Source organism: Pseudorca crassidens, chromosome 2 (genome assembly GCF_039906515.1).
Source record: "Pseudorca crassidens isolate mPseCra1 chromosome 2, mPseCra1.hap1, whole genome shotgun sequence".
Classification (NCBI taxonomy): Eukaryota; Metazoa; Chordata; class Mammalia; order Artiodactyla; family Delphinidae; genus Pseudorca; species Pseudorca crassidens.
Window position 1 is genome coordinate 117,378,129 of NC_090297.1, and position 21,028 is coordinate 117,399,156.

General features: G+C 42.6%; 1 protein-coding gene across 5 annotated transcripts in view; it reads left to right on the plus strand.

Moving 5' to 3' along the window:
* The window catches only part of C2H1orf226 (chromosome 2 C1orf226 homolog), a 314,827-nt gene that overhangs the window by 247,522 nt on the left and 46,277 nt on the right, over positions 1 to 21,028 (plus strand). For all 5 annotated transcript variants that reach the window (XM_067728458.1, XM_067728461.1, XM_067728460.1 and 2 more), the window contains exon 5: positions 13,853 to 13,961. In XM_067728458.1, coding sequence (XP_067584559.1) covers positions 13,853 to 13,961 — 109 coding nt within the window. The remainder of the gene's footprint in view (positions 1 to 13,852; positions 13,962 to 21,028) is intronic.

Sequence of the window (21,028 nt, forward strand, 5' to 3'; positions counted from 1 at the left end):
ACTCTCACTAGATTTTAAAATTCAGTTGATTGTTTACTTCTTATTTCAGGTACACAGTAGATAGTTGTCATAATAATTTAGACATTTTTATAATGTTACGCCTTGAAGAAACCTTAGAAATCAGCTATGATACTTGGATTTCTCTGCCTGCAGTTGTGTAGATGGGCTTGACTGTCTCACGAGGTCTCTCCTAGCCCTAAAATCCCAGACTTCTTTCCAGATCACACTGTGGTGAGGCAGGTCTGAAATACAGCCCAGCTATGGCTGCCAGCAGATCTTGGACAATGTATTCCTACACCTCAGACAGCTGTGAAGTAAGGAGACCACGTTCCATGAGGGACTGTGGCACCATTTCATGAGTTGATCACCATTCCTTTATGCCAGATAGCAGCCCTGAAAATGGCTAAATTGAGGGATGAAGAAGATGAAAACTGATCTAACTTCTAATTAAAGAAAACCAGTCAAAGTGATAAAGGGCCCTGAAAATACAGTAGGAGAGAAAGATAATCAGACCAAAGCAGTACTAGGAAGAAATGATCAAGATGAAGGACAATTTGGTCTAAAGATTAGATTAAAATAAGAGACATGGGGAAAAGAATGATGACCAGGGACAGAAGTGTGGAACTGTGTGAATGCTCCAGGACTGGGTGGGAAGAGAAGACACACCAGTGTTCAGGGAGCATGCAGGGGCTGGGGGTAAGGGTCGGGGGGGGTGCTCGTTGCTGTAGATTTTGGTGTGGTTCTATTAGCAAAGCATTGGGGGCCTCCCTCCACCCACCACCTTTCCTAATATTTTCCCTAGGCCCTCTGAAGATAACACATTCTTTTGGGGGGACCCACAAAAATCACACAGTCTGGGCTGCTTGGGGAATCACTGCTGCCGTGGGCAGAAGTCATGCTGGGTTTTCGCAGGACCATGACTTCATGGCTGTGCCACGCTCAGCTGGTCTCGAGCAGCAGGTTGGTTCTGCTTTCTGTCTTCTGCAGTTTTCACATCATGCTTCTTCTTCTCCCAGAGGTTTTCCCTTAAGATCCCACTGGGTTTTGTCTTTACCATCTGCAAGTTACTTGGTAGCTTATCTTCTCAATCTTGGTTCATTTCCATGTGTCCCTGTGGGTTAGGGATGCCCGTGCCTTCCAGGGCCTTCAGAGAAAAATCTCTTCTTTACATTCAAACTGAAGAACCCCCAGAGAGATGGTGATGTTGGGGGAACAGGGATGATATCTCTTTGTTCTTCCATTTGCCATTTCTAGAGTTATTTCCACAGTTTTAAAGTATTTGTACAATGGGTTATAGAATATTTGTCCATCTCATCCACTTTCAATATTTGCCCATCCCAGAACTTTACAACTGCTCTGAAAGATGTTTTTATTGCCCTTACTTGAAGGATTAGGAAAGAAGGCTGAGAGAAGGAAAAGAGTTTGCCTGGGGCCCCATGGCAGGTCTAGATCCTCTGTCCTGAGGTTCTGTGCTTTCTGCCGTGGCGGGTCCCAGCTGGCTAGGTGAGACCCAGCAGGTTTCGAGCAGAAGACAGCATGGAGACTTTTCTGTGGAACTCTGTGTCTGTGCATCTTGGTGAGACCCAGCAGGTTAGGTGAGTTGGTGAGACCCAGCTCACCTAACTGGCTAGGTGAGACCCAGCAGGTTTTGAGCAGAAGACAGCATGGAGACTTTTCTGTGGAGCTCTGTGTCTGTGGGTCTTGGATAGGGGAGCATGGATGTAGACTCAGGAAACCTTGCAGGAGACTCAAGACCTTTCACATTCTCTGTAGCCAGTGGGTTCCAAGGTCAGCCAGCAGTCCCCATGGAGATAAGGGGCAGTAGGGGCAGGATACTAGTTGCTGGGGGGACATGGCCGTGGCATTTTCGAGTGTATAACATCCAGAGAGAGGGATGGTGACAGAGTAAGGTTGTTGTCTCAGGAAATAAGAGATGAGAACTTGAAGACAGAAGTACAACATAGTTTATTCTAATTGGGTCCAAAAAGGTGAGACCATGAAGAAAAATCACGTGGCTGCCTACATTTTCATAAAATGTCTTTTGAGAAGTACACAGTTTGGAAAGCAGAGCTTAAAATCAAGTGTAAGTGCAGAGGCACTGAAACCCTGAATGCATTGGGTTCATGGAAAAGACTGACGATGAGAGAAGAAAAGTATAAAAGAAAAGAGAGTAGCACATGACGAAGAGATATTGTGAAGTCCCATTGTTCTAACCATGTGTCTCCTTTTTTTTTTTTTTTTTAACCTCAAGTAGAGAACTGTCGGATCTTCAAACTAGAAACACTAGAACATAGGTGATTTGAAAAATAGAAGTTTGAAAACCACGAGGAAAAAGGCAGGCGTCCTTCACTCCTTTAAATGTGTCCAGGCCTTGGTTACTTAGGACCTGGAGTCCTAAAGAATGTGATTGCAAAATGATATTTGATCATCTTTGCAAAATCATGGGGAATGGATGAGATATGAGAAGATTACAAGAAAAAGACATTTCACTTTTTAGAAAGGGGAAAACTCTGGGTCTAGGAATTACAGACTAGTGAACTTGTCATTGCCCCTGGGCAAAATTCTAGAAGAGATCATTAAGCAGATGATCTGTGAGAGCTTGGAAACGGAAATAGTGATCCCTAGGAGACAGTCCTAAAAACCAATTACCAAGTATGCTTAGGAAATCTGCCTTAAGACCAGTTGTGCAAATTAGATTTGACTGTTTGAGTTGACCACAGTGTGAATGAGCAGTGAGATGCTGTAACTAAAGAAAAAAATATGATCAGAGATGCTTTGCTAAAAATTCAGTTCTAGGGCATAGAAAATATCCAAATTCACTCTGTCATGTTCTCATCCCTTTAGGAATATGCATTCAGTTCTGTGAACTGTGTTTTAAGAGTCATTGGTAAATTGGGGTATGTACAGAAAAGGTTAACAAGGAAGATGGAGATCGTATTTACTGAGCAAGCAACTCACCATATGTTGGGCGTTGTGTTAAATACTGGAGGGGAGTGTTTTAATACTTAAATACTATGAAGAGATCATTAATCTACCTATTTTCAGATCAGGAAAGAAAGGGTCATGTCAACTGAGTAGTTTGCATAAGGCTAACAGCTAGGAAGTGGCAAAGCTAAGACTTGAACCTAGATCTCTCTCAACCCAAAGCCCATACTCTTTCCACAGTACAAACCTGCCAGAGTAATAAAAGATCTAGAAAATGGGCTGGTTGAGGAACTCTGGAAGGAAGAGGAAGTGTGTCACTTTAAAGAATGAGAGGAGTAAATATAAATGTGGTGGTTTTCAAAGGGTTGCCATGTAGAAGGATTAGCCTTGTTCTCTGAGGCCCCAAAGGATAGAACTAGGGCAGTAGTGTGGCAGTACTAATAGCAGTTACCATTTATTAACCATTTGTTATAAGCTGATCCTTCTGCATACATTCATTCTTTAAACCTCATGAGTGAGGTACAGTACTATGGTTATCCCCATTTCACAGGTGAAGAGCCATGAGTAAATCAAGATAATGCCCAGGATCTAACAGCTAGTAATTAGCAGAGCCTGGGCCTATGATCCAGATCTGTCCCACACCAGGGCCAGTGTTTTCAACCATTTCCTTCCACTGCATTGCTGTTGGTAGATTTCTAATCAATGTAAGGGGAAATTTCCAAGTAATGAGAAGCTCTCCGAAAGGAGGAATGGCTACTCTAACTGGAGTGAACTGCCCATCACTGACAAATGCTGAATGACAGGGATGCTGGGTTGGACAGATCTGAGGACTACACAGGTCTCTTTCTACTCTACATTCCGTTTCTTTTTTTCTGTGCTCCTAAAAGAAACACATTGACCTATAGATTAATAGTCAAGGAAGTGAGAAGCGGGGTGCTGGTGGTGGGTCTAGTGGTTCTTTATCAATCTGTCAACTTGAATTCCAGCATAACTATAAAACCCAAATCCAGTTTCTCCAAGATACTGTTTATATTTCAGTAATTTATGTTACGTTTATGGACATAACAGTGTATAGAAAAGTTTATTGCTGTGGCTTGAATGCATAACAGTTCCATCAGTGAGTAAAAATTATAATTCTGTGCATATTTTGAGATAAAACCAAGAAATTTTAAGAAATTTGAAGTGGGAATAAATCTAATAAGATCTTAGTAATCATTACTAACACTATATGAACTACTTTGGTATCCTACCCTATAATTATACTGAAAGTTATGAAAATTGAGATACTTTTTGGAAGTGGGATCAGAGCTGCACTAGACTTAAGGATAAAGATTAAGGAGGGGAAAAGGGAAATCTTTTCTTATTCTCTTGAGTCCTCATATTATTCTTTCTCCCCTCCCCCACCCCCAACACACACACAATCACAGTTCTTAAAACCAAGGTATAAAGAAGTAAGGGTTCTTGGAATATAGTTCTAGATCTAGAAGTTTGGACGTGAGGCCTTAATTTGTTGATTTATTAATTTGTGGGTGAATGAGGTCACATGGAAAAACTTCCTGCTTCTTGCTTGTGTTGGCGGATACTTTTCTAAGCTCTAACTTGTTGACTTTATAGTTAGCTAGAGATTATTGACTTTTAATAACTTACACATTAAGTTTCTGAACTCAGACATAACAGAGCAGTCTCCAAAGAGCTCCAGTCCAAAGAGAGTGGCTGCATCCATGCCCAGGTTATCATCATATTTGCCGAAAAGGTGCTTTGTCTACCAAGGTAAAGTTAACCCTAGCTTGCTGCCATCCCTGAGTGCTTTCCATGTCTCTGTGTCTTGTTGGCATGCCAGTCTGCCTTCATATCTGCTCCATCGGTTTTAAATCTAGTTCTCGGTCCTTAGGGTATTACCTAATAATAAATGAAAAACTCAGAAATCAAAGGAGTTTTATGTGTGATGCATCTGAACTAATAGGACCTCACTTCTGTCTGGGGGTGGGGGAAATGAATAGCCAGGCAGAGCACATTATGGGTGCTTATTAAGGACAGCAAGGACTCCTCCCTCCCTCCTAAGCATGCATTAGGAACCTCCTATGTGCCAATTGCAGGGCTGGCACTGGAATACCAAGATGTGGCCCTTGTTGCTTCAAGAAACTTCAGTATAAACATCATAGTGAGTATTGGTTCAAGATGGCGGAGTAGAAGGGCGTGCGCTCACTCCCTCTTGCGAGAGCACCAGAATCACAACTAACTGCTGAACGGTCATCAACAGAAAGACACTGGAAGTCACTAAAAAAGATACCCCACATCCAAAGACAAAGGAGAAGCTGCAATGAGACGGTAGGAGGGGCGCAACCACAATAAAATCAAATCCCATAACCGCTGGGTGGGTGACTCACAAGCTGGAGAACACTTATAACACAGAAGTCCACCCATTGGAGTGCAGGTTCTGAGCCCCATGTCAGGCTTCCCAACCTGGGGGTCTGGCAACGGGAGGAGGAATTCCCAGAGAATCATACTTTGAAGGCTAGCAGGATTTGATTGCAGGACTTCAACAGGACTGGGGGAAACAGAGACTCCACTCTTGGAGGGCACACATAAAGTAGTGTGTGCATCAGGACCCAGGGGGAAGGAGCCGTGACCCCATAGGAGACTGAACCACACATACCTGCTAGTGGTGGAGGGTCTCCTGCAGAGGCAGGAGGTGGCTGTGGCTCACCGTGGGGACAAGGACACTGGCAGCAGAAGTTCTGGGAAGCACTCCTTAGTGTGAGCCCTCCCAGAGTCCACCATTAACCCCACCAAAGAGCCTGTCGCCTCCAGTGCTGGGTCACCTCAGGCCAAAAATTCAACAGGGAGGGAACTCAGTCCCACACATCAGCTGACAAGTGGATTAAAGTTTTACTGAGCTCTACCCACCAGAGCAACACCCAGCTCTAGCCACCACGAGTCCCTCCCATCAGGAAGCTTGCACAAGCCTCTTAGATAGCCTCATCCACCAGAGGGAAGACAGCAGAAGCAAGAAGAACTACAGTCCTGCAGCCTGTGGAATGAAAACCACATTCATAGAAAGAAAGACAAAATTAAAAAGCAGAGGGCTACGTACCACATGAAGGAACAAGATAAAACCCCAGAAAAACAATTATATGAAGTGGAGATAGGCAACCTTCCAGAAAAAAAAATCAGAATAATGATAGTGAAGATGATCTAGGACCTCGGAAAAAGAATGGAGGCAAGGATCGAGAAGATGCAAGAAACGTTTAGCAAAGACCTAGAAGAACTAAAGGACAAACACCTAGAAGAATTAAAGAACAAACAAACAGAGATGAACAGTACAATAACTGAAATGAAAAATACACTAGAAGGAATCAATAACAGCATAACTGAGGCAGAAGAACGGAGAAGTGACCTGGAAGACAGAATGGTGGAATTCACTGCCACGGAACAGAATAAAGGAAAAAGAATGAAAAGAAATGAAGACAGCCTAAGAGACCTCTGGGACAAAATAAAACACACCAACTTTCGCATTATAGGGGTCCCAGAAGGAGAAGAGAGAGAGAAAGGACCCGAGAAAATATTTGCAGAGATTATAGTCGAAAACTTCCCTAACATGGGAAAGGAAGTAGCCACCCAAGTCCATGAAGCGCAGAGAGTCCCAGACAGAATAAACACAAGGAGAAACATGCCAAGACATATAGTAATCAAACTGACAAAAATTAAGGACAAAGATAATTATTAAAAGCAATTATTAAAAGTTCCCTTAAGGGAACTCCCATAAGGTTAACAGCTGATTTCTCATCAGAAACTCTACAAGCCAGAAAGGAGTGACACAATATATTTAAAGCGATGAGAGGGAAGAACCTACAACCAAGATTACTCTACAACCAAGATTACTACCTACAACCAAGATTACTCTACCCAGCAAGGATCTCATTCAGATTTGACGGAGAAATCAAAAGCTTTACAGATAAGCAAAAGCTAAGAGAATTCAGCACCACCAAACCAGCTCTGCAACAAATGCTAAAGGAACTTCTCTAAGTGGGAAACACAAGACAAGAAAAGGACCTACAAAAACAAACCCAAAACAATGAAGAAAATGGTCATAGGAACATACATATTGATAACTACCTTAAATGTGAATGGATTAAATGCTCCAACCAAAAGGCAGAAGCTCGCTGATTGGATACATAAACAAGATCCATCTATATACTATCTACAAGAGACCCACTTCAGACCGAGGGACACATACAGACTGAAAGTGAGGGGATGGAAAAAGATATTCCATGCAAATGGAAATCAAAAGAAAGCTGGAATAGCGATACTCATATCAGATAAAATAGACTTTAAAATAAAGAATATTATAAGAGACAATCGGCAGGCGGACTCTCAACCACTGTGCCACCAGGGAAGCCCTCCTACAGTGGGGGACTTTAACACTTCACTTACACCAGTGGACAGATCATCCAGATAGAAAATTAATAAGGAAACACAAGCTTCAAATGACACAATAGGGGCTTCCCTGGTGGCCCAGTGATTCAGAGTCCGCCTGCTGATGCAGGGGACACGGGTTCGTGCCCCGGTCTGGGAAGATCCCACATGCCGCAGAGCGGCTGGGCCCGTGAGCCATGGCCGCTGAGCCTGCATGTCCAGAGCCTGTGCTCCGCAATGGGAGAGGCCACAACAGTGAGAGACCTGTGTACCGCCAAAAAAAAAAGAAAAAAAAAAAGACACAAGAGACCAGATGGATTTAGTTGATACTTATAGGACATTCCATCCGAAAACAGCAGATTACACTTTCTTCTCAAGTGCACATGGAACATTATCCAGGATAGATCACTTCTTGGGTCACAAATCAAGCCTCAGTAAATTTAAGAAAATTGAAATCACATCAAGCATCTTTTCCAACCACAACACAATGAGATTAGAAATCAATTACAGGAAAAAAAACGTAGAAAACACAAACACATGGAGGCTAAACAATATGTTACTAAATAACCAAGAGATCACTGAAGAAATCAAAGAGGAAATCAAAAACTACCTAGACACAATTGATAATGAAAACGTGATGATCCAAAACCTATGGGATGCAGTAAAAGCAGTTCTAAGAGGGAAGTTTATAGCAGTACAATCCTACCTCAAAAAGCAAGAAAAATCTAAAGTAAACAATCTAACCTTACACCTAAAGGAACTAGAGAAACAAGAACAAACAAAACCGAAAGTTAGTAGAAGGAAAGAATTCATAAAGATCAGAGTAGAAATAAATGAAATAGAAACAGAAAACAGTAGCAAAGATCAATAAAATTAAAAGCTGGTTCTTTGAGAAGATAAAATTCATAAGCCTTTAGCCAGACTCATCAAGAAAAAGAGGGAGAGGACTCAAATCAATAAAATAAGAAATAAAAAGGAGAAGTTACAATGGACACTGCAGAAATAGAAAGCATCATTAGAGACTACTACAAGCAGCTCTGTGCCACTAACATGGACAACCTGGAAGAAATGGACAAATTCTTGAAAAGGTATAACCTTCCAAGACTGAACCAGGAAGAAACAGAAAACATGAACAGACCAATCACAAGTAATGAAGTTGAAAGCATGATTAAAAATCTTCCAACAAACAAAAGTCCAGGACCAGATGGCTTCACAGGTGAATTCTTTCAAACGTTTAGAGAAGAGCTAACACCCATCCTTCTCAAACTCTTCCAAAACATTGCAGAGGAAGGGACACTCCCAAACTCATTCTCCGATGCCACCATTACCCTGATACCAAAACCAGACAAAGATACTACAAAAAAGAAAATTACAGACCAATATCACTGATGAATATAGATGCAAAAATCCTCAACAAAATACTAGCAAACAGAATCCAACAACACATTAAAAGGGTCATGCACCATGATTAAGTGGGATTTATCCCAGGGATGCAAGGATTCTTCACTATATGCAAATCAATCAATGTGATACCCCATATTAACAAATTGAAAAATAAAAACCATATGATCATCCCAGTAGATACAGAAAAAGCTTTTGACAAAATTCAACACCCATTTATGATTTAAAAAAAGTCTCCAGAAAGTGAGCATAGAGGGAAGCTACCTCAACATCTTAAAGGCTATATATGACAAACCCACAGCAAACATCATTCTGCATGGTGAAAAACTGAAAGCATTTCCTCTAAGATCAGGAACAAGAGAAGGGTGTCCACTCTTGCCACTGTTATTTAACATAGTTTTGGAAGTCCTAGCCACGGCAGTCAGAGAAGAAAAAGAAAGAAAAGGAATACAAATTGGAAAAGAAGAATTAAAATGGTCACTTTTTGCAGATGACATGATACTATACATAGATAATCCTAAAGATGCCACCAGAAAACTACTAGAGCTAATGAATGAATTTGGTAACGTTGCAGGATACAAAATTAATGCACAGAAATCTCTTGCATTCCTATACACTGACAACAAAAGATCAGAAAGAGAAATTAAGGAAGTAATCCCATTCACCATTGCAACAAAAACAATAAAATACCTAGGAATAAACCTACCTAAGGAGGTAAAAGACCTGTACTTAGAAATCTGTAAGACACTGATGAAAGAAATCAAAGATGATACAAAGAGATGGAGAGATATACCATGTTCTTGGATTGGATGAATTAATATTGTGAAAATGACTCTACTACCCAAAGCAGTCTACAGATTCAACGCAATCCCTATCAAACTACCAATGGCATTTTTCACAGAACTAGAACAAAAAATTTCACAATTTGTATGGAAACACAAAAGACCCCGAATAGTCAAAGCAATCTTGAGAAAGAAAAATGGAGCTGGAGGAATCAGGCTCCCGGACTTCAGACTATACTACAAAGCTACAGTAATCAAGACAGTATGTTGCTGGCTCAAAAACAGAAATATATACATCAATGGCGCAGGATAGAAAGCCCAGAGATAAACCCATGCAACTATGGTCAGCAAATGTATGACAAAGGAGGCAAGGATATATACAGTGGAGAAAAGACAGTCTCTTCAGTAAGTGGTGCTGGGAACTCTGGACAGCTAAATTTAAAAGAATGAAATTAGAATATTCCCTAACACCATACACAAAAATAAACTCAAAATGGATTGAAGACCTAAATGTAAGACCGGACACTATAAAACTCTTAGAGGAAAACAGGAAAAACACTCTGTGACATAAATCACAGCAAGATCTTTTTGACCCATCTCTTAGAGTAATGGACATAAAAACAAAAATAAACAAATGGGACCTAATGAAACTTAAAAGCTTTTGCACAGCAAAGGAAACTATAAACAAGACACAAAGGCAACCCTCAGAATGGGAGAAAATATTTGCAAATGAATCAAAGGACAAAGGATTAATCTCCAAAATATAATAAACAGCTCATGTAGCTCAATATTAAAAAATCAAAGAACCCTGTCCAAAAATGGGCAGAAAACCTAGATAGACATCTCTCCAAAGAAGACATACAGATGGCCAAGAGGCACATGAAAACCTGCTTAGCATCACTAATTATTAGAGAAATGCAAATCAAAACTACAATGAGGAATCACCTCACACCAGTTAGAATGGGCGTCATCAGAAAAATCTATAAACAACAAATGCTGGAGAGGGTGTGGAGAAAAGGGAACCCTCTTTCACTGTTGGTGGGAATGTAAATTGATCCAGCCACTATGGAGGACAGTATGGAGGTTTCTTAAAAAACTAAAAATAGAATTACCATATGACCCAGCAATCCCACTACTGGGCATATACCCAGAGAAAACCATAATTCAAAAAGACACATGCACCCCAATATTCATTGCAACGCTATTTACAATAGCCAGGTCATGGAAGCATCCTAAATACCCATCGACCGATGAATGGATAAAGAAAATTTGGTACATATATACAATGGCATATTACTCAGCCATAAAAAGGAATGAAATCGGGTCATTTGTAGAGACGTGGATGGACCTAGAGACTATCATACAGAGTGAAGTAAGTCAGAAAGAGGAAAACAAATATCGTATATTAACACATATATGTGGAATCTAGAAAAATGGTACAGATGAACCGGTTTGCAAGACAGAAATAGAGACACAGATGTAGAGAACACATGTATGGACACCAGCGTGGGAAAGGGGAGGGGTGTGGTGGTGGGATGAATTGGGAGATTGGGATTGACATATATACAGTAATATATATAAAATAGATAACTAATAAGAACCTGCTGTGTAAAAAAATAAAATTAAATTCCAAAAAAATAAAAACAAATATAAAAATCATAGTGTGAGGTAACGTGTTATGGTAAAGGTGAACCCAGGGGCATTCAGCAACTCAGACTTGGGGGCAGGGTGGGCAGGGAACGCTTCTCTGAACCAAGTCTTCAAGGATGCCGGAGGTGTCACAGCAGTTGCAAAGGCAGGCAGATGTATGCACCTGGTTCTGAAGGGCTCTGTAGGTCAGGCTCCTGGAGAGGGATGAAAGCAGAAACATAGATACTCCATGCTGAGGAGTTTGGACTTGGTCTGAGGGCAGTAGGAAACCTTTGAATGGTTTTTAGAAGGAAATACTAGGATGTAGTTTGTGTTTTCAAAACTACTACTTTGCTAGCAATATAGAGAGTGGCTTGGCAGTAGGTGAGGTAGGAAGCAGAGAGACACTAGGTGAGTTTCAAAATTCCAGGTGAACAGTAGGACCTGTGGACTAAGGCAGTACTGTGGAACTGAAGGAAAAAGTATATTTCAGAGCCATGTCAAGGAGGTGGGCTGCAGAGAACTTGGTCGTGAATGACCGATATTGGAGAACAAGGGAGGAAGGAGTCAGAGGTGTTGCCCAGGTGTCTGGCTTGAGTGGACATGGCGCCCATCATCGAGAGAGGGCTTGGTAGAAGGAAGGCCATGTTTGCCTGAGAATTACAGGGGAGATGATTAATTTAGTTGGGGAATGTGATGAATTTGAAGCTTGAGAGAAGATCAGGAGTGTGTGTCCAGAAAGACGGGCTGGGTGGGCCTGGAGCTCAGGCAGCAGTTGCTAAGGTGCAGTTGTTAGCTTGTCCCTTCCGTGTTAGGAGGACACTTTGGCATCATTAGAAGGATCGGGTACTCTGTGGTGCGGGCCCGATAATGTTAGATTAGCTTTCTTAGAAGCCACGTTAAACAAACACAATAACCTCTATTTCAGCATCGTTCAGAGTTGGTGGACATGTGAGATGAAATGAAATGACTTTTAGCAGAGTTCAGCAGAGAAGCTTTGGTCCCCAAGGTGAACTTGGATTTCTTCCGGGGATTGTCCTCCTCTCTGTATCACTTCTGTTTTGAAAATCCCTCTCAGACTTCTTGGGGTCCTTGGTAAGAATCTCAGTAAAAAGACTACTTAGAGGCGATATCGGTAAGGAGAAGTAAAAAGCACTTTACTCATTTCATCTTCCCAGTAACACTGCAAGGTGTTACTATTAAAAGTCCCATTTTACAGATAAGAAAACTGAGCCTCTGAGGGTCCCCTGGCTTACCTTATGGTAAGGGGTAGAGCTGTGGATATGACTCTAAATCCTGTTCTCTCTGTGCTGCACAGAAAGACTGACTCAGACATTCCAGGTCTGTGAAATCCTGGGATGGAAAAGTTGTGTTTTCATTAAGGAAAAGATTCTGGGGGGAAATGATGTGTCCCCGGGGTGTTTATCAAGAGCAACACTCTCCTCAGTGCTCAAATCAGTTCCTCTGATGTATCCCTGATACTCCCCTCCCCTGCCCCATGTTGACAGCACTCAGACTTGGTGGTTCTGCTGGTACCCTGTCCTAGGGCCACCTAAGAGTCAGCCATTAGGGCCTTGCTTGTAATTTTTCCCTTTTCCTGGCCTTTCCTCTGCCTCTACCCCCACCGCCCACCCACAGCAGCCAGAGGGATTCTTTAGTCTAAAGCATCAGGAAGTCAATCCTCTGCTCAGAAGCCTCTAATGGCTTCTTGTCTCGCTTGGAGTACAACCCCTGACCTTCAGGGTCTCCTGTGTTGTGGCCTTTGATTGCTTCTCTGACCCTGTCTCTGACCACACTCCCTTGACTTGAGCCACGCTGACCTTCTGGCCATTCCTTGAATGCTTCGAGCACCTTATAAACACCACCTGGCTTTGAAACTTGCTGTTCCCACTTTCTGCACTGCTTTTGCCCACGTAGTCCAGTGACAGGCACCCTCCCATCATTAGGTCTTTGCCTCTCTTTGAGGCCTTCCTGCTAAGCACCCTGTCTAACATAGCAGCTCTGTCATGTTCTGTCCCTTATTTTTTTCTTCATGGCACTCATTTTCTGTTTGTTTATTGATGTCTCCTGAACGTGAGCTCCATGGGTTCAGGGGCTTTATAGGTTCTGTTGCTTTGTTCCTCTGGCTGCTGGGATAGTGCCTGGCCCATGGTGTGCACTCAGGGGGATTGGGTGACTGATGGAATGAATATATGGAAGCCGTGGACTTGATGGAGTGGGACAGAAAGTGAAGTCACTATCACCGAGGGACCTACAACAATGACACAGAGTGTCTCCCAATGTGGTTAGCATTGCTGGTTCCCTAAGTCTCCTCATTCGGAGGTAACTGTGAACAGGTATTAGGAAACTTCCCCACATTTCCCTGGCTTAGATGCAGATTTATCGCTCTGATAAGGATGGGAATGATTTTTTCCTTCTAACGTACAAGTTGCCAGGACAGATTTACTAGTGATAGCGTGGGGTCCATGTCCTACCTGTGTCCACCCTTTCACATCTGGAGGTCAGTCACTGGAATGTCAGTGTTTGTGGAGCCCATGGAAAGTGTCTCCTGCATTGTGGCTTTCATAGAAAGGAAACTTTCTCTAAGGACTTGGCTTGAGTGAGCTCTGTTCGTAGAGTGTCCTTAAGCAGAGGTTTCCTCATTGGAGATTTGAACCTAATGCCATTTTCAGTGCATTTTTCTGTTGTTCTTCCTGTAGGATCTTCTACGTCTCTCACGACTCCCAAGACTTGAAGATCTTCAGCTATATCGCTCGAGATGGTGCCAGCAATATCTTCAGGTGTAACGTCTTTAAATCCAAGAAGAAGGTAAACGGACTGTCATCTCTTATTTTCCTCTGATGGAACCAGAGTGCCCCTAACATTGACCCATCTCCCTGTTGATAGAGAGGCAAGATTTGGAGGTGGCTATTTTAGTGCAAGATATAGGGGAACTCTCTCACTAGTCTGTCATTGCTTCTATATAATGCAATTCTCTTTTAGTTTCATTTGAACTTTGTACTTAGTTTTATGCGAACAACTGGAGAGATCTTGGCCGTTGGCTAAGGGCTCTGCAACAGGAGCAGGCAGACAGCTCCAGGAGTGGTGCTCACCTTGATGTGCGGTAGAAAAGAAGATTGCCTCTAGCTAAGGTGACCCTTCATCATAATTCTGTATACTGTTCAGTGGCCTACAAACATGACATGTGGGATCTAGTTAGATTTTGTGATGTTGGTTGTCCTGGATGATTATTTTGTAACCATCCTTGATGTATAGTAACCTTGATGCTTGAGTAAATGCAACTTTTGCAGTTCTGTAGAGGCATGCTTCCTCTCTATCATTCCTCCAGAAGTCTAACACACAAAACTGGGGTTTGCAGACGTGGGCTCTAGCCCCTCTTCTCCCCCGGAACTCTGAATGATGTTATGAGGGTCAGTATCCACCCATGGGTCTCAGTTTCCTTGTCTATAAAATGAGGAGGAGAGTCAAAAGCAGCATTTCTTAAAATGTATCCTGTAAAACATTTACCATCCGGAATGTTTCATGTTAAAATTATTCAATTTAAATGTGCTGGGAAGTCCTAAAGTCAGAGAAATCCCTTTAACGCAGCATTTCTCAAACTGAATTGGCCATGGAATCATATTTTTTCTATGTATAAGTGTTAATATCCTGGGAACTACTTTACTATAGAGGTGACTTTGGAAAATACTATTTGTGTCTGAAAGGTCCCTTACAGGTGTGCAATGGTAAGGTCCCAACCATTCTAGACATAAACGACTAACCCTGGCTTTCTATGAGGACTCCTCCCAAATTCTCTCCTGCTTGTCCCTTCTTTGATGCTATGTGATATCTTAATGCATCTTACGCCGTAAGACATCTTTAATAGATTTGTAGGTACCTTGCCAAGTGGGGATAATAAGAATAAAAACGTGACAGGGTCAAGATTTACTATTATATATGTCCTGTTCCCCACCCTAGCTCCATTAAGAGAATTATACTTTGCTGATTTAGCCTCTTCCTCTAAGGAGATTTGTGCCCTTACCCACCTATTCCCAAGCTTTTTAATGCAGATCACGGATTGGATGGAAAGAGCTAGAACTGGAAAGGTAGAAGGAAAAAGGGGCAAGTTGCCCGATTTCACTTTTAGATAATAGTACAGTTGAGAGGAAAAAAGTGAAAGTGGGGTGAAGTTGAGCTGCATATTAAAGAACTGATAGAGTAGGAAGGAGAGGGAGAGAAAGAAAAACCAGAGGGGCTGGAGATGAGAATTCAGGGCTTGGAAGAGTGAAAAACACTTGTGTGGCTTTGAGGTGTAGTGGATCTAGGGAGGAGAGGCAAGGAAATACAAAGCGTTCCTGAGACTTATGAATTGGATCGTCTATAATGGTCTTTGACAGATACAACTGAAGACTAGGATTCCCTTTAATTCGTTTTGAGTGTTCTGCTTTACATTTGACTTTAGTTTTGTCCAGAGACTGGACCCTGTGGACCTTGGAATTTATTAAAGTTACAAATGGCACGTTTTAATTTACAAAGTGCTTTAATATTTAATCTTACTTGATCCTTGCAAAAACCTACATGAAGAAGTTAAGACAGGTAATTTTCATGCCCAATTTTACGGATAAGTAGAGTTAAGTTGAGGCTCAGAGAGATTAAGTGACTTGCCCAAGGTCCCATGAATAGGCATTGGCTAGAATCAGGAGACATGCAGAACGAAAGGATTTTGAGCAGGAAACCTAGGTAAAGGAGATGGTTATATTTGCTTTGCCGTCCAATCTAGTGTAGCAATGCAAACTCAGTGGGGTCGTCCAGTTCTTCCGCCAAAACCTGAGTCTGAGAACAATGCCCGTTGGAACTTTGATCTTGAAGCGAAGGACAGAATTAAGTTCTTATTACCCAGTGACAAAGGAGTAGTCATCTGGTTCCCTATCATATCAGTGTTTTCCATGTTTCATAGCTCTCAGAGCTAATCCTGATCTCTGGCTCTTTTATTTTCTATATCCCTTTTACCCTCACCTACTGAGACTGTAACTGGTTCTCAGGCCCTTTGCTGGCCTGTAGCCATGCAGCTGAAGGAATTGTTTCCAGACAGCCTGGGATGTGAGCCCCATTGCCGCTGAACTATAGGTGGAAGGGCTAGTTGCCAAGCCAGGAAAGAGAAGTGAATTAATCGTTCAGCAAAGGAAGCACAGTTGGGGAGGGGTGGGGAACACGTCTGCAAGGTTTTGCACGCTTATCCTGGTTCGTCTCCAGATCTGGTGATTTCCTTTCTTATAAAGCCCTTCTGGTTTGGAGAGGTAATAGTTAGCTTGGGGAGGAGTTTTAATTGGCACATGATAGGAATACTTAAGAGGTGAGGGGGAAAGCGCTAAATACTCTGAGTTTAAGTGTCTTGCAGGGATGTTTCTGGGTTGCTGGAGGTCAGTATGGTGGTCCCTTGACTGGAAGCCAGCGGACCTGGGTGTCCTCCAGAGCCCTCGTGTTGATTATAGTGTAGAAAAACCTTGTATGAGCTCCTTGCTAGGTCAAGGCTTGGTTATTGCTGTTCACGTCACATCATGTCCCGAGTGGGTACTCATGGCACATTTCCCATGACAGGCTTCTCATGTGGGTCATCCTTACCTTACAGTTCACCATGGGGAATAGGATTGTCTCTTCTGTTGGGAGAGAACATGGGTCAGGTGTCTCAGCTTGCCTGGTAGAGGACCTCCCTGTACCTCGCTCCCAGCACCGTTGTTATGCTATACCTCTGGATCTTCCTTTAGTTACCTATGTAGCCAATGTGGTTCTCACCTTGGGAACTTTAATCTTGAGCTGATTTTTTTTCAGTTGGGCTTTCATCAGAAGTTAGATAGCAGAATATTGCAGGAAGATAACATACTACCAGCTATTCATCTGTTAGTCTAGATTTTCCAAGTTTTAGCCTTATATTAAGTCAAATGATATCCAATCCGTGTTGGTTACTTGCTATGGGCTCGTGACTGTTCTAGACCCTTTATAGGAATTATCTTACTTCATTCCCTCAGCAGCCCTGTGAGGTGTAGGTACTGTCATGCTCTTCATCTTATGGATGGGAAAATGGAGACTTAAGGGACATAATTCGTAATGAGTGGTGGAGTCAGAAATGAACCCAGAAAGTCTGACTCTGGAGCTCATCTTTTTAACCACTGCATTATATTATCTTCATCAGGAAGTTGCATAACTGGGGAGTCACTTTGTTCTCCAAGACCTACTTGTAACCGGATTCTACTGTAATTGTTACTGGGGTATGAAGAGCTCCTTAACTCTGAACGGCCCAAGTCTCTTTGACATAGATTTTCCTTTTTTTCTCTTAGTATCTTTGTTTGGTCAATATTGATTCTATTTTACAGTGGGAGAAAGAAAGGACCCAGGGATGAAAGTTACCATTGGTTGCCCAGTGAGCCAACATTGCCACTGAGATAAAAACCTAGCTTCCTGCTTCCTAGTCCAGAGCTTTGGCCACTTAACTCTGTTACACAAAGTTCGTAAGAGATACATGAGCCTCTCTGGATTTGAGTTTCTCCAGCCACCAAATAAGATGAAAGGCATCTCGGGGATGCTGTTTTTTTGTATGTGGAGTGAGATGGTCTTCAGGAAACAAGTTTTGTGTGACTGGGAAGGATCACCAGGGTTGTGGTGGGGAGATCCCAGCACTATTCAGACTAGTGCCAGAAAGGAAGGGTAGGAGAGGGTCTTTTCCTTGCCCAGAGCATTGGAGACATTTCCTGATAACACGGCTTTCCTGTTTCTCCTCCTTAGGGGATATAATGACAGTATTCGTTTGCAAGGCCTTTTGACTGCTGTGAAGCCTCTGTGTGGTCTCTTGACCTCTCCAGTGGAGTAGCTGTCCCGCTCCTGGCATTTTCTCCCAGCCCCAGGAGGATGTGGCTGTCTGCCCTGATTAAGTGTGCCTGTACTTATTTGCGCATCAGTGCGTGAAGCGTTGGTGATTAACAGGAGCCACAGGAATCTCCCCCATTATCTTCATGAAATTGTTCTGCCTGCAATCACAGCTCAGTTGGTTTGGGTTAGGAGAAATCATTTCCTCCATAATGCTGTCACCATCCGATTAGGGGCCACAGTGGAGAAGTTTAGCTGCCCTTAAGAGTTTGCGATGGATTTTGAATGATGATGTCAGTCATGTGCTAAAGAATAAGTCACTTTCCTGGCCAAGCTCAAGAAATGGAGGAGAGATAGGTCCTAAATTTAGGGAAGCAACCTCTTTTTTGTATCTTAAATGTTGAGGTGGGGTTGGGTGGGGAAGTCAAAAATACAGAAATCCTAAGTCTCAGAACTGATCTAGTCCAAACCTCTCTGTTAATGGAGAGGAAATCAGTACCTGGAAAAGTGAATTAACTTGCCCATGGTCACCTAGCTGGTTACTGACAGTATTAAGGTTATAACTTGACCTTCTTTTCTCTATGGTACTGTGGTTCATGAACTAGCAAGAGTACAAGGGAAAACCCAGCAGTCCATTGGAAACTGTAAGGTCCACTATCTCCTGTCAACGTTGAAAGTCATACCCACTTTGAAACTAAACTTTCCCCATAGTAGCAGTATTCTGGTGTCCAAGGCATTGCCTTGATCAAATTCTATGATCAAGGCCATTAAAGAACCTGTTAGACAGAAACCTAGTCCATCTCCCATTTCAGAGGCTTAGTTTGTTGGATCTCCCTCTATGTAGAATTCCAGATAGATTTTCCTGCTTCAGCATTGCAGAGTCTATAGATTGAGATCATATGGTAGATATAAGCTTAAATCTTTTACTAAGGTTCAAAAAACACATTCAAGAAACGTGACCTTCAGCTCTATTTTTGTTGAGATTCTGTGCTGGTTAAGGTCAAGAGAGGGGCACTGTGCTTTCTTGCTGTGGTAGATGAAAAGAATTACAAACCTGTGAGTTGTCCTAGAACTGACTTACTGGGCTGCAGTTCCTTAGAATTCAGAAGCACTTGGCAGATAAATCTCAAGTTCCCAGGAGATACAGGGTGGCGGAGGAGGGGGATGTACACTGGAGTAGAAAGCTAAGTTTACACTAGGGAAGGCTAAGTAGACTAAGAAAGACACTTACTTGTAAGAAGTGTGCCCCCAGTCTTCTCTTCATTCTCGGTCATTGTCATCATCACCTTCTTCATCATCATGTATACCTTGCATTTTGAGCTTCTTCTATTCACTTTCCTTACTTATATGATAACTCCCCTGCTCGCCGCAACTGGAGAAAGCCCGCACGCAGCAACGAAGACCCAACGCAGCCATAAATAAGTAAATAGATAGATAGATAGATAAATAATGAAAATAAAAAACCTAGTAAATTCCAGAGAATGCCCATATCCCGGAGCTGGAAAAGGCTGCCTTCCCAACATGCTAATTATTTGCTCTGCTTCGTACCTGGCTATCTTCACAACTTTAAAGCCCCAGTTTGATTTGCAAAGGTCAGGAGGTATGAGCACCTGCTTCGTGATGACCCGTGGGGCCCGATGGAATGGGTTCTTCTTAAAGCTTCTCCCTCTTGAGTTAGTTATGGTTTATTAAAATAAGTTCCAGCATGTGTGATTCCTGCATTCCGAGGTGCAGCCTTCTTGCTTAGAAGGCCGGAAGGCCCAGTTACCACGTGGGGTAGGCCTGGCAGGCAGGGGCCAGCATGACCATGCAGGGAGAAGGTGGCACCAGTGAGGGGAGGGACAGCCCCTGCCAGGTGCAGGCTGGCCCTCCTAGCCACCTTCAAGTAATATTCCCCAACGAGGTCCTTATATAGAATCTTCTAAAAGTAGACTTTTTACTGGTCGAGGAAGGGGAGCCTAAAAGGTCAAGGGCCCTCTGAATTCACATAGCCATTTGGGAGAGAATTAGGAGCCACCCAGCCTCTTCTAACTGCTGGAGTGGTGAGGGGGAGGGGCTGTTCTTTTACGTGTATATAACCATTCTGTAAAGCAGATAGGGTAGCTTGATTGTTTTCAAGTGCGGAGAGCTCTTCATAAAACATGCTACTGTGTCCTTTTACTGTGAATGGAAATACAGCCTTCACATTAAACAGGAGTGAAGCATAAATCAAAATGAAATCACTTAGCACTGAATGTGCCAATCTAGAACTCTTACTCAACAGTTTCCTCACAGCAGAAACCTTTATACCAGCTCAGACCAAAGAAGATTTGGCCCAGTTCCTCTCTGTTGCTATGGGGACAGAGAGCTGATGGCTTTAGCCCTTTTGATGCTAACATACCTACATAAGAGACAGCTCCCTTCATGTCTTCACGTTTCTATTATTGATAAAGTAAGCCTAGCCTTTCCTGAACTACTGTTTGTTTTATGTCTTAATTCCCCTTTGGTGCAGTGAATTCCATATTCAGAATAAAACATTTCTTGAGCACTTGGTACATGCCAAGCACTGTGGGAGGTGCTCTCATATATGTTAGCCATATATTTATTCCTCTGCGTGGCAGAGGAGAGGCTATTAACATCAGTGATTCACTTTTCCATTGAAGTTACAGAGATGTTCTGCAGAGCAGCTCTGGTAGAGGGGGCTAGGAAGGAAATGGGAGACCAGAGAGGTGGGAGTCATTTCTAACATAGGGAAGTCAGGACCAGTGAACCCTAAGTCTGCATTTTCTCCTTTTTCAGGGGAATCAGATAGAGGTGAGGGTCAATTGCTTGTCCTAGTAAATGTACTAAAATGTGAAAATGACACACGGAGAGTACAAATATTAAGCATTAAGACCAGCCACTTCCTTACGACCGTTTTGGGCTTGTAAATAGTTGGTTGAAACCGGTGCGTGTGTGTCTTACGTTTGTCCTTGATGAAGGCGGCAGCATAGAGATTTGAGCTGGGTTCCAGGTTCTGCAGATGCTCAGTCCTGAGTGTATCCCATCATCCACCG